The following is a 13,721-nucleotide window of genomic DNA, read 5'->3' on the forward strand; positions in this document are numbered from 1 at the left end:
ACTGCGGAATTTTAGGAATTAAGTAATTTTTGAAGGAGATATTCATTGCTCAGATATTCACTTCCCCATGCTTTCTGTTCCAACCCTGGAAGTGGAAGGCAGTCTGCATACTTAGTAGTCACCACCCAAGTGGGCAGTGGTGACTAATAAGTAAGATGGATAATTTTCTTGGTAGTTCAGTTTTTGTTTCAAAAGGCACCGGGTTTCTTCTGTTTCTTATTTAAGAAAGAAGTGCCTACTCTCTAACTAGGAAGGGCAAAACTCCCAAACAGAATATTATCGCTATCAGTGACATTGGTTTAAACATTTTTTCCACTCAACTAGGGGAAGCACTGGCATAGGAATTAAGGCAGTACCTGTACGGTTGCATTTGCTGTGTAAATATAGAGACTAGGTGAAAGGGCTTTGCTTCCTTAAGGGGAAAGATCACCTTCTTGTAGGAGGTAGAGGGCACAAAACATATATTAAGTTCAATTTTTGAACCCTCCTGAAAGGACTATCATTTATCTTAACCCAGCACCACATGTGGGATCAGCATTCTGAACTGAAACGTCAGGTTTAGACCATGGTTCAGGATTAATGGATAGAAAGCTTTAGGCAAATAATTTGCTACATCCTAGACTTCTACCACTCTTGCTCCATTATAACCATTAGTCTAATAGCTAATTTTTAAGTCAGTCCTCCTAGCAGTCAAAAGTGGCAAAGATTGCTACAAGGTTCATTTTGCAGCTGAGAAAAATAGGCTTGGGTGACACATTACACAAAACAGTGGTTGAAACAGATTCTAGCTTAGGCAGTCTGTTGAAACCAAAAGCAGTTTACATTTTTTAAACTTGCTAAATTAATCAAGCCAGGAGGCCTTTAGACAAAGGTGGCTCTAATGCCATGGCAGTCTATACAAGCATACCAAAATCTCAGCCTGCAAATACCTCAAGGTTGTGAAATTAAAATGCTAAGGACAACCAATCACAAACAGCCAACTAGGCTTTAAGCTGTAGCCAATCAAACAATTTTCTTGCTTTTCCTCTCCCCTTTCTTTTTATAAGTCTTCCTCCTGGCTCCTCTCTGTGGAGTGGTCCTAACTACTTCCTGTTTGGTAGTTTGGCCTGCCCTATTCCCATTGGTTTTTGCTCAGATAAACTCTTTAAATTTTTAATATGCCTCAGTTTACCTTTTAACAAACTTTAAGACCAGATGAAATTTAAGTTTCTTGATCCATCTTATTTCTCTAATCATCATCCACATCTTCAGTTTCTTCACTGTGGTAGGTACTTTAAATGTATTATAGGTTATATAATATTTAATCTTTTAATGTCAGGATTTAAAGGTAAGCATTGTTATCCAGTTTTTATACTTAAGATCATGAATCTCTAAAATTGTACAAAGCAAGGGGTCTGTGCTTATAAGCCCTCCAATCTTTTCTTTTCTTTTTTCTTTCTTTTCTTTTCTTTCTTTCTTTCTTTTTTTTTTTTTTCCCAGCAAAAGGTCTCACTTGTTACTAAGCCAAAGCACTCGCTGAGCAACACTGACAGCAGGAGAACAAGCAATTCCATCTCTCTCAGAAGACACCTGTGGCTGTTCAGACAGCAGTTGTGTGTTACAATTTAAGTGATATGGTGAGGTGCGAGGCCGTGATGCAGCACAGATGTGTGCTACTTCATATGCGAGGCTCCCTATAGACTTGGCTTGGTTCTTCTCCAATGGCTTCTCTTGGAGTTGTTCCTGATTTTATTACCAGTTTTTATGCAAATCCATTGGGGAATGGGTTGATTCTGCTTCTCTTTCTTGGCCAGGAATCTCTTGATCCTGAAAGTCTTGTGAGAAGACATGGTGAGGAGCAAATTCAACTGCACATAGGATGGCAGACAGGAGAAAAGCACAAGCCCCTCAGTCCTTCCAGCCTCCTGTCTCTCTAGTTGGGAATAACTTGAATCATCTCAAGAGTGGAAACTCACTGTCATGTCTACTCTTGAAAATCTTTGGGTGATAACACTATAAATGAAAAGGACACCATGTCTCTTTTGTTTAGGAATATTGACTATAATAACTGCTGGGTAATTTAATAATTTTTTTTCCAACTCTGCTTTTGTAAAGATCAAAAAGGAAATACCAACGTTGACTGTCCATAGTTTGCGTTAGTATAAATGGGTAGCAATGAAAAGAGTTCCACACTACGTGTACGTATGTAGTACATAGGGGTGTACAAATACACCCGAACCCTGTCTGTACTTCTTCCTAGTTTTGTGATTTGGTATAAACTGAAAATAAAATAGTGCCATCTGGTGGAGCTTAGATGATGTGGACGTCACACCTTCAATTTCACTTGACTCAGTTTTATTCAGTTTGATAGTCCACATTCCTGCACTGGACTAGGTGACCTGCAGGGTGTCTGGTCACAAAAATAAAAAAGATATGATGTATGCCCTCAAAGAACACACAATATTGCCAGGCTGCTGGCATGGAAATAGCCAAGGATATACCTTGGGCAGATTGCGGTGCTGAGGGGGACTGTGCCCTAGAGGAGGTGATGCTCTGGGTGGAGGATCCTTGCCTGAGAAGTAGTCAGGGGCAGAAACAGTGGACCAGAGAGGGCATCATGAAGGATAGCACAGAAGTAAGAAAAAACATTGGTTTTTCAGAAAAGCAAGTAATTTGTAATCTTAGAACTTAAAATTTGGGAAGCAACAGAGACAGAAGATGAGTCTGCAAAGTGATCCCAGCCTGGCCCCAGAAGGCTGGCCGAGGTTGCCATGCTGAGAAGATTGCAGGTTACTGAATGTTTCTAAGTGGGGCGGGGAGATAAAGATTTAGTAAATCAGGCTGTTGGCGGAGAACAGGAGGTTTGAGACGGGAAAGGAGGCTGTGGTTGCTCAAGCTTCATTTCCCATCAATGAGGGAGAGGTGGTACAGAGGAAGGACATGTGGTACTGGACTAACATTCACCAAGAACCTCAAATATAGATTTTTGGTATCATCTCCACATGAGATCATACATTCAGACTCAGAAAACTGACAGGTTTGAAAGAATACATTATCAAATGATTTTTAAATTTGTGTTCCAATATTAACTGTATTTCTTATAATACAGTCTGAATATTTTATGTCCTGTAATTATCTCATGAATAGCACAATTTTACATGTATTGAGAGCATTATTCAACTTAAGAGTTTAATATATACTTTATGTTTTACAACTGATTTGGCTTTTCTTTTTTCACTTGTTAATATACTGAAAGTTTTAAAAAGTGAAAATATCTAAGACTTTTCTTAAATTATGGAAGAATCCAGCTAGGCAGTGTTAAAAGGATCAGAGAAGGGGAAAAGAATTGAAAAATATTTTGGAGGATGAATGAGCAGAGATGGTGTGGATGAATTATAAAGATAGGGTAGCAGATGAAGGAGAAAGGACGAATACAAAATGACTCCTAGATTTCTGCCTAAATTTCTCATGGGTGGTGGCACTTTTAACTGAGTCATAGGGTAAAGGAAGATGAGGCATTTTTATGTAGGGAAAAGAGACAGTTCCATTTTGGATGTATAGAATTTGAAGTTCTTGAGAGTGAGTCAGATGGATTTGTCTAGCCTGCAGTTAAGTATGTGGAATGTAGCTCACAGCAGGGCTTTGGCTAAATGTAGACATTTGGGAATTAGCGGCAGAAAGAGAGAATTGTTGAGATCACCTAAGGAGAGTTTGTACTGTTCAAAGAGCAGCAGACTGAGGGTGCCCCTTGGGACTCTCCTTAAGTCTGAAAGACATTTTTATAAGGGCAATTGGCTTCTCTTTCTTGTGATGACTGTGACACATAAAACTATCTTGATTCTGCAAAAGTTTTGTTTAAAGGGAAGGGGGGAAATGCAGAGTAAAGGGGAAGAATTTAAAATTCTGTTAAACGGTCATAGAAGTATTTTGAGTAGAAACATAAAGAAAATAAGGATTCCGGTTAGAGAGAAGGAGGAATAATTGGAGAGCAGGAAATTTCATGGAAGATTTATGAGGCCAGAGCAGAATTCCTCAGTTTTACCATCTTGATTCAGTGTCTTCTATCATTGCCAGAAGAGAGGCTAAGGATAAACTTTTCATGGCAGTTTAATGAAGAAAAATGAAGAATTTGGAACTGGCTTCATTTTTTTCTATTGGTAATAACTGAGCTGATTTCTCAAAATGGGCACACAAGGAAATTATTCATAGTAGGATGAAAAATGCCCGCCAAAGATATCCAGGTTCTAATCACTGGAACCTGTGAATGTTACCTTTTATGACAAAATGGGTTTTGCAGTTGTGATTAAGTTGGGGATCTTGAGATGGGGAGGTTATCCTGGATTATCTGAGCAGGACCTAAACACAATTACAAATATCCTAAGAGACAGGCAGAGGGAGATTGACAGACAGAGGAGAAGGCCAGGTGGCAGAGCAAAATCAGGGCGAGAAATTGTACCCTTTTGGCTATAGAGATGGAGGGAGGGACCATGAGCCAAGGAAAGCAAGAAAGGAAACTCTAGAAACTGGAAAAAGGCATGACAAGGAATCTCCTTTAAAGCCTCCTAAGGGAGCAGAGCCCTGCCTACACCTTGATTTCAGCCCAGTGGAACTGCTTTCAGACATCCGTCTTCCTGAATGTAGGAGAATAAATTTGTGTTGTTTTAAACCATCAAGTTTGTAGTGATCTGTTACAGAAGCAAGCAGGAAACCGAAACAGTATTTTAAACTCATAAAATAATTACTGTAGAGATCTCCCAAGTTATTAAAAAGAAACAAACAAAAAAACCAAAAACGTTTTACTTAAGCAGAGAGATGAATTTTTCTTTTTATATTTTGACAAAGTGCAAAATAAAGCCTCAAAAAAAGTGGGCATAGTTTCAATCTTATTCTCTAGAGAACTTCGATACATGAACTTTACCCTTCAACTGTGAGAGATACATGGTAAGTATAGTTGGCCATAGAGATACGGAAGCAAATTGAGAAGGGCTAAGATTTGGTGCCCAGGACAGGCTAATAATTTGTCAGCCATTCAAATTGTTAATGAATAAATATACAGTGTATTCATTTATTTAATGGGCAGGGTCACTTCCATTTTAGAGTTTAGATTCATTTAAAAAACGTTTCTGATCTCATTTGATCTGAGAGGGACCACTTTACATTTTGCCATAAATAGAAGGAGTTGTCTGTGAGGTCATCAGAACCTTTTTTTTTTTTTTTTCCTGAATTTTCCAGTGATGTCTCCCATACACTTATACATTGGTAACCCAGGTCCTCTAGCCTTCTCCCTACTCAGATTACAGAGTAATGTTAATGGTGTAAAACATGCGGTGCCCTGGGTGTCCAGAGGAGACAGAGGTTGTGCTGGCTGTGTAATGTGAGCTCCGAAAGGGTTGGCAAAGATCCTATCATCTTAGTGTTCCCTGATTGCACTGCGTTGACATCTCCAGCCCTTTCTGGGGGCTACAAGTCATCCCAGCAGGCAACTAGACACATACATACGAACAGGAGCCCTTTATGTGTCAGATAGTATAATAATTAGAGTGACGACTTCATGAACAACTGTCAGGCTTATTTGCACTCCCAAAGTTTTTGATTAGCAGCAGTTTTCTATTCCTCAGAAATGTGTTCTACTTAAAATTATATGTCAAGGTATTTGTTTAGAGTGATAAAACTTGTCCTAAAATGTTAATAACTGATGAAATGGAGGAAGGGTATGTCAGTGTTCATGTTTTGCTTTTTCAATTTTCTGAGTGTTTGACATTTTCAAAGTAAAGTTTGGGGAAAATTGAGAGGTAAGGTGTAATGAATTTCTGAAATGCATTAAATCTATGGGTGAAGATATGTCACTGTTACGTATGTTCTGATCACTGGGAGGCATCAGGATGATATACGGACGACTGATGAAACAATTTGGAGAGAAGAAAGAATTTTCTTTGGCGGAGGGAATGGGGATTCTAGTGTTTCCGCAGAGTACATTTTGTGATACACATCAACTACACACTCATTGGAATCTTTGTATGTTGTTGTATTACTTTTAAAATTCTGTGTTAGTCTAATTAAACAAATCTACAGTGTTGGTGATAAAGATATAATTCAAGCCTGCATGCCAAGGGGCATTGCTGACTTGAGTCCAATTATTGTAATGGATATCAGTAATTATCTAAGATAAAGTTTATTGAGTTTTTAAAACATTAATGCCTCTATAAAGAAGGTAAATTATAATATCCAATAATGAATGATAGGGTCTTACAGTGCCAAAAATGATATGGAAAACAATGTATGATTGCTGAAATATATCATAGCCACATTTTGTTCTTTCTAGTACAAAATCCACTATGTCATCTGCAGATGAACATTCAGGGTTGTAAATTTAGCTCAGTTTTCAAAAGAAAAATCTTTCAAATGTATAAATCATATGGACTGTCAATAAATTATTTTGCCGTGCCCTTAGGTTTTCATGAATGTTGAGGTTTAAGTTCTGGGACTATACTGCCACCTAGAGGAAATCAGTTTTAAGTATCATTTATTTGCAGTGCTTTTCCCAGTTCTTTGTAGATCAAGTTTCTGCAGTTGTGGCTGGCTTACTTACAATGCTTTATCTTTTCCTTCTTTTCTAAGCAAACTTTGAATTCAGTTTCATAAGAGTATCTCATAGTAAAATTTATAGCGCAACATGGAAAAGAGAGATGAAAAATTAACAAAATGCATCCATTAATGGAATAAGAATTTATATCAAGATTAAATTGTATCCTTGTCATTTATTAATGTGCTATTGCAGATTCCATAGTTGCTCTATGAAGCTGGTAATTTGAAAATAATTTAAAAAATTTGAATCAAAATTTTTTAAAGTATTATGTCATGTATTTGGAAGAATAGTGTTGGTACAAAATTATGATATTATATGTGTATGTCTAACAATTTAGGCCTCATTGTTCTATGTCTATACATGCATTAACATGTTATTTATGTACTTTCAATCTAAATTGGGGAATGCATTCCCCCTTAATTTGGAAAACTAGATATACGTAGTCTCATTCTATCTTAAATATATGTTCTCTTAGGGCTTAAACAGAAACATCACAGTCACTAAACAGGATGTATTCAATGTATAGAGAAGAGATTTGTCTTTCCGTGATAAAGGGAGATAAATACAACATGAGTATGGGAGAGATCTATTTTGAGGTCGCCTCACAAAGCTGTGGAAGCACAAAGGAGGCAGACGGTGCAGCCACAAATGAGGCTTCTGAAAGGAAATGTTGCCAAACCCAGGAACTCCCATAGCTATTTGCATAAGTGCTAGCAGAGTTCCTCAGCCGATCTGGCCCTGCACCCCAGACGCGGAAAAGCAGATGAGGCGGCAGATGACTGTTTCCATTGCCAGGGTGTGTGACCCAGCGAACATCCCCCACGTTACTTGCTAAGTAATGAGGAGGGGCTTTAGATATGTTCCACAATTCAGATGGGCCTGCCAGTTGGCCCCTGGGCTTCATTCTGGGTTATCCATACACAGCAGAGACACTCAGGAGGCGATGCAAATGAATCAACAGACAGCACCGAGGTCCCAGCAGCAGCAGGCGAGGTACTGCCTATGCAACAGGGCGTGATGACAGATAATTAGCTGTGACATGCCCCTCGATGGCAGTGGGATGAGAGCGTTCAGTTGGAAACCAGTGTGCAACATGGCTTCATGAACCACGAGATTTAACGTTGGAGCATAAATTCTTTTTTGCCAGACTAGTTTTTAAGGAGGTTGTTGGGAAGAGTTAAGTTTTCAAGATTCTAGGAATGAGAGAACTTATTAAGCACCTACGGCATTCCAGGCATTGGGAGATGTACTTACCATATAAAGTCATTTTTAATGTTCTAAAATTTTTTGTTTTGAAAGAACTGCCTTTCTATTACAGATAAGAAAATTGAGGCATAGAGAAGTAATGCAACTTGTTGAAGGACACATAGCTAATAGATAGAAGAGACATGAGGCCAACCTAGGGCTGTCTGGGTTCAGAGTTGGTCCTATCATTTGCCTACTTCAATCAGATGTTGTGTCCTTTTTTAAAAAGGAATTTAATAGACGGTCCCCCCTTTATCTACTCTGGGTTTACTTGGTTTTACTCAACTTGAGTTAAAAAATTTTTTCTTGTGTATTTGACATTTTTATATCATGCTATTTTTATTTCTTCTTTAAAGTATTCAATTGGTTATTTAAAAAAATACTCTAAAAGACGCTATTGGAATAATTGGAACAATTTTATATGGACTGTATGTTAGAAAATAGTATTTTAACCATGTTAAATTTCCTGAATTTGACAATTGGATTGTGGTTATGTAAGAGGGTGCCATTCTTCTTAGGGGACACACAGAAATAGGGACAAACAGTCACAATATCTGCTATTTACTTTCAATCTTGTTTAGGAAAAATGTTAATCTTGATATGTACACGTGTAATATGAAAACAGAGTGACAAAGAAAATGTGCAAAATGTTGATAATTGGTAAATGTAGGAGACTGTATGCAGGAGTTCGTTGTATTCTTGCATCTATTGTCTAGGTTGGATGTTTTTCAAAGTAAGTTAAAATGAATTGATATTCTTTTTAGCCTTCTATTAGGCCAGTTTTTCTTTGACAGCTTTAGGTGTACATTTGCAAAGTTAGCCATGACTTTCATCATGTGTAGTCGCAGTGACTGAGTGGAGCTGATTCCCAGAGCTGACTAGCCCTTTCACCTTTGTCACAAATTATCAGTGTCTTTGGTGCTGGCGTAATCATCTATTGCATGTGAAACCATTTGGGTGATCTGCCACTCACTCTTCATTTTGTGGCCCGGAAGGGCCTGATGATAAGTGATCGCCATGAAGGAGGATAATGTATACAAGAGAGTTCTAGTCAATAAGAAGACACATTTTTGTCATTATTATTCAGTTGGGAATTTCAGCCATGTGGAGGTTATTAATCTCACAGGCCATTTTTCCACCAAAATGAAAAATTGCAATTCTTCTGTTTTCAAGGATCACATGAACGTTTTTTTAAACCAGAAGAGGAAGAGCAGGTGTCTTCACTGTTCATTTCAGTTGGAGACATTGGATGTGCATAATCAACATTTTGAAATGTGTTCAAAGCTGCCATCTTGTGGTCAGAGTCTGTTCAATTTTTTGCAGATGTGTTAATGAAAGTCTGACTAAATCCAGACTAGAAGGAAAGAATATTGCAGAAATACGTTTTAGCACACGTCAGAAGATCTATTTTGATGCCTACATAAAAAAATACAAGAGTGTATTTCCACGTGTAATTTACTTAATCAATCAATGGATTGATAACAGGTCTTACTCATTTTGCTAAGTTTCTTTTTGAAAGCCACGACAGATTTTATTTATTATTCTTTCTTTCCCTTTTCCCCAAATTAAAAGTCTAACGTTTCCTGTTTCATAGGGGAAAATTAAGGTTAAACTTCTGCTTAGTGACATAAATTTTGAAATCAATCATTCTTTACTGAGATTTCAAAAAAAGTCACTCTTTTCTTTAAAACTTCCTTTCAAAAAGTCAAGATTCATGAAGAACTACAAAGGTCCTCTGATCCCATTTTCCCCACACACTTCCTGGATACAGTATTTTTTCAGCTCTTCAAATTGATTCTTCTGATTTTGCCTCCTTGCTTCTAAACAATATATTTAAACTTTTATTTCTTACCTTAAAAAAAATTTAGAGGTAGCATGTTTTAACACTCTACTGTGGATAATGAAGATTCAGCTTTTATCATAGCCCTGTTCAGTTAACTTTTCCAGCAATTTTCTCATCCTGTGGGTTTCAGCTTAATTTTCACTTTAGCTGACTTTCTTTAATCACCTATCTAAATTAGATGCCACCCCCACCACCAGCTTTTTTTTTAAGGAAAGCACACTGTGTGTTTCTTTCATTTTGCTATAATTATTGTGTATCTTGATTGTTTGCCTGTTAATTGCTGTGGCAATACTCCCAGCTGCCATAATTCCAGATTCTTTCTCTCGTATCCCTTACGATTAGGATTCGGAGTTTATTCAGGATAGTGACCAACCAACCAAACAACAAACCGCCGACAATAAAAAACTCCCTCAATTTTCTATACTCTCCTGCCGTGTGGTAAACATTTTTTTTTTAAATTTATTTATTTGTCGGCTGCATTGGGTCTTCGTTGTGGTGCGTGGGCTTCTCAGTGCAGTGGCTTCTCTTGTTGCGGAGTACAGGCTCTAGGTGCATGGACTTCAGTAATTGTGGCATGTGGGCTCAATAGTTGTGGCACATGGGCTCTAGAGCACAGACTCAGTAGTTGTGGCACACGGGCTTAGTTGCTCCACGGCATGTGGGATCTTCCCGGAGTAGGGATTGAACCAGTGTCCCCGTGTCCCCTGCAATGGCAGGTGGATTCTTAACCACTGTACCCTGTGTGAATCCCTGTGTGACAAACTTCTAATGCAATATAGGCAGAATGTGGGAGGATATCCATTTCTGAACAAAAAGAACATTTCTATGTGGGATAGATATAAAGTCTAGAGATGTAGCAGCTATTTTACAGCACTGACAGTATAAATAAAAAGGTAAAAACCATACACTGAAGGTAGTGGAGAAAAGTTATAAAGAGCCTGTGCTCTTCAAGGCATCATTGTGCTATCTTACTTACCTCAGGCTCTGCCTTTCAGACTTCCTAGTTTGTGAGAAAATAATGCGTTCCTAATACAGTGCATTGGCTTTGGCATTCTCTTTCATTAGATCCCAAGCTCTGAGGCCACGAGCACTATGAAACTTGTTTATATTTGTAGCCTTAGATCAGGCTTTCTTAACCTCAGCACTACTGACCTTTTGGGCTGGATAATTGTATGCTTTCGGGGCTGATCTGTGCCTTGCTGGATGTTTAGTACCACCCCTGGCCTGTATGCACTAAATGCCTGTAGTATCCCCCACCCCAGATGTCTCCTGGGGGTAAATTTCTCTCCAGTTGAGAACGATTGTCTTAGATGATAGGTTCAGTGCCCAGGATATAGTGATAACAGACACTGGCTGTATTAACAAGATAATTAATTAACTGGATGTGAGGATTGGGAGAAATGGTAGAATTCAAGGGTGACTTCCAAGTTTCTCTCTTGGGCTAGTAATTGTATCATTGTATCTCCTAAAAGATGGAGAGGTATGTTCCCATTTGTCAATGTTCCTCTTATACCGTGTGGCCTTTAAGTCAAATAAACACTCCCGATGTGACTCACACCACAGACTTCTGCTTCTGTATTGGTGAAGCATCATACCTTAGCACTTCCATAGTGTTTCTTTCCTCTTTATCCATCACATAGCATCCCCGCCCATTTTATTGGTTGCATTGCACTATTGCCTTATATTGACCTTGAAATCCACTAAAATGTCCTGCTAGTTTCTGTCTTGTTCTACCTTTTAATTTTTCATGTGTGCTTTCAAAGCACGAGATTTTGCATTTTTCCTTTTAAATTTCATCTCTTTCATATCAAGCTCTGTTCTTGGTTTGTTAATATTAGCTCTCTCTGCCCAACTTGATCTTCCATTGGTGGGTTGCGTGTATAACAATTTCAGCTAGGAAATGGCAAAGAACAAAATACATGTTGTGATTGGGTCTTCATGGATTGAGCTCACAACGAATGTCTCATAACCAGTCCTTGGAACAGTTATTTTAATAGACAAATCTTCTTTTTCCCTGCATCCAGTTTTAAAGATTACATGGAGCTGTAAGTGAGCACCATCTCTGAAATCTGCTTATAGGAAAGAAGACAGGATATAACGTCAGAGGGACTCAAAAGTAATAGCTTTTCATTCTTGATTATATAGAGAAGTCCAATCAGGCATTTTTACTCGCTCTATTTAGACTATAAAGCTCAGCTCAGTTTGTGGCATTGGCACGCAATGGGTGCATGCAACAGGAAAGAGTGGGTTTAAGTGGATGCAATGTGCTTTCCAGTGAGTACATCATAATTTCATTTACTATGTTTTATAAGAGGCCTGGAGGACTGAGAACAGTGGAAAATCTCCAAGATTGCAAGAGAGTATTATTTGCAATGAATAATATTGCATATTATAGGAGGAGTAAAGTTCACCTGATCAAGGTAAGTCTTAAGATCTCACAGAGCTGTAAAATAAATAGAAAGAAATCCTTGAGTAAAAGAAAAATAAAGCAGCACATTTAGGGGGAAATTATCAAAGCTATATTCATAAGATAATGGCTGTAAGCTCTCTTAGAGTTAGGATTTGTTAGAATTAACGCTTATGTTTTGGGACAGGCTCTTCTCTCTGCCACGAACTGCTTGATATTAACTAGTCTCTTATCTTGTACTCTGACCATTCCAAACCATTCTTCTTCATAGTTATTTATAAATATTACCACCACTGCTATCTTTCTCAAACACTTTATTTGTGATTGTCCCCTGTTCCCTCATTCTAAATTTGGAATTCAAATAAAATGAATTCGAAATTTCTTAGGATTGCACATAGGACACTGATTTTATTCCCCATTTATCTTTCTGCCCCCCCTCCTTGAAAACCATGCTCTAACCACACTGACCTGCCTTATATTTTTGAACGTTCCATGCTCTTCCTAACTTCTGTGACTTCGCTCATCCCGTCACTTCTGGACGGAATGCCCTTCTCTACTCTTATATTTGGCAAATTCACTGATATTCCTCAAGGCCCAAGTCAAATGTCATCTCAGCTTCATATTCCTGACTCTCCCCTCCCCAAATCCATAGTGTGTGCTTGATATATTGTTTATGGAATGAGTACTTAGTAAATCTCAAAAATATGAAGTGAGAAATTCAGTTTCATTGATATTTATGTAAAAATAAACCTTACATTATACAATAATTTATCTAAAAAGCTTTGCGTACATGATGTTTTAATAAATCAAAATGTACTTGAGAGAACCACCTGAGTAATGCTCTTTGAAAGTTAAAACAATGCTATTATATACATTCTCTTTCACTAATACCTTTTATCTGTTTATCTTGTGTACATAGCCTGAAGATTGCTTAATATAGGGAAATCCAGTAACCAATCAGATGTATATAACTTTAATCGCGCTTCTGTTTTTTGAGTTGGGAATATCAGACTACCCATTTTCTATAGTGTATGATTATTATTGATGTTATTTCTTTTTACTGATTTTAATTAAAATATTTATATAACCAGCCTATAAGAGTTCTTCATTGAGAATATTGTTTCAGTAATACAAGATCAAAAAGAGAAAAAATATTTTGTTAAAAGATAGGAAGAAATTAATGACATTCTTGCAGAATTGTATAGAAAAGGGGGACTGATATAATATTTTAGTATTTTATTTTGAAAATATATAAAACGCTGGTAGATGACAAGACAATAATAGTATGTGAATGAAACGCAATGAACTCATGCTATTTGTAGAGCATTGTGACGCGTATTCTCTACCTTTATGCCTTCCTTGTGGACCTCCCAAAACTAGAAGAGGAAGTGGGAGGTGAAATGTATGGATGGGTAGTTCTTTTGTCAGTGAATTGAGAGGTAGGAGAACACAGTTGCAAGCACAGGCACTATTAACAGTCTTCTAAACAAAGTAAAGCTTTTACCTCTCTAAAGTGTGACAAAGAGTGTGATTTTGTTGTGGCCTTGAACCTTAAACTATATAATATAGGCTGATGCTTATAGGGAAAGATCCGTTTGAAAAAGTTAATTGGGATCCCGTTTGTAACATCACATAATTAATTTAAACTACAAATGTAGCTT

At 37.6% G+C, this 13,721-nt stretch overlaps 1 protein-coding gene across 1 annotated transcript; it reads right to left on the bottom strand.

The window, feature by feature from the left end:
- Positions 1 to 1,673: 1,673 nt before the first annotated feature.
- LOC130846417 (60S ribosomal protein L39-like) lies at positions 1,674 to 1,829 on the bottom strand. Its single transcript, XM_057724662.1, has one exon. The coding sequence runs from the start codon at positions 1,827 to 1,829 to the stop codon at positions 1,674 to 1,676; it is 156 nt and encodes a 51-aa protein (XP_057580645.1).
- Positions 1,830 to 13,721: the final 11,892 nt, after the last annotated feature.

The sequence above is a fragment of the Hippopotamus amphibius genome, chromosome 2, assembly GCF_030028045.1.
Source record: "Hippopotamus amphibius kiboko isolate mHipAmp2 chromosome 2, mHipAmp2.hap2, whole genome shotgun sequence".
NCBI classification, from domain to species: Eukaryota; Metazoa; Chordata; class Mammalia; order Artiodactyla; family Hippopotamidae; genus Hippopotamus; species Hippopotamus amphibius.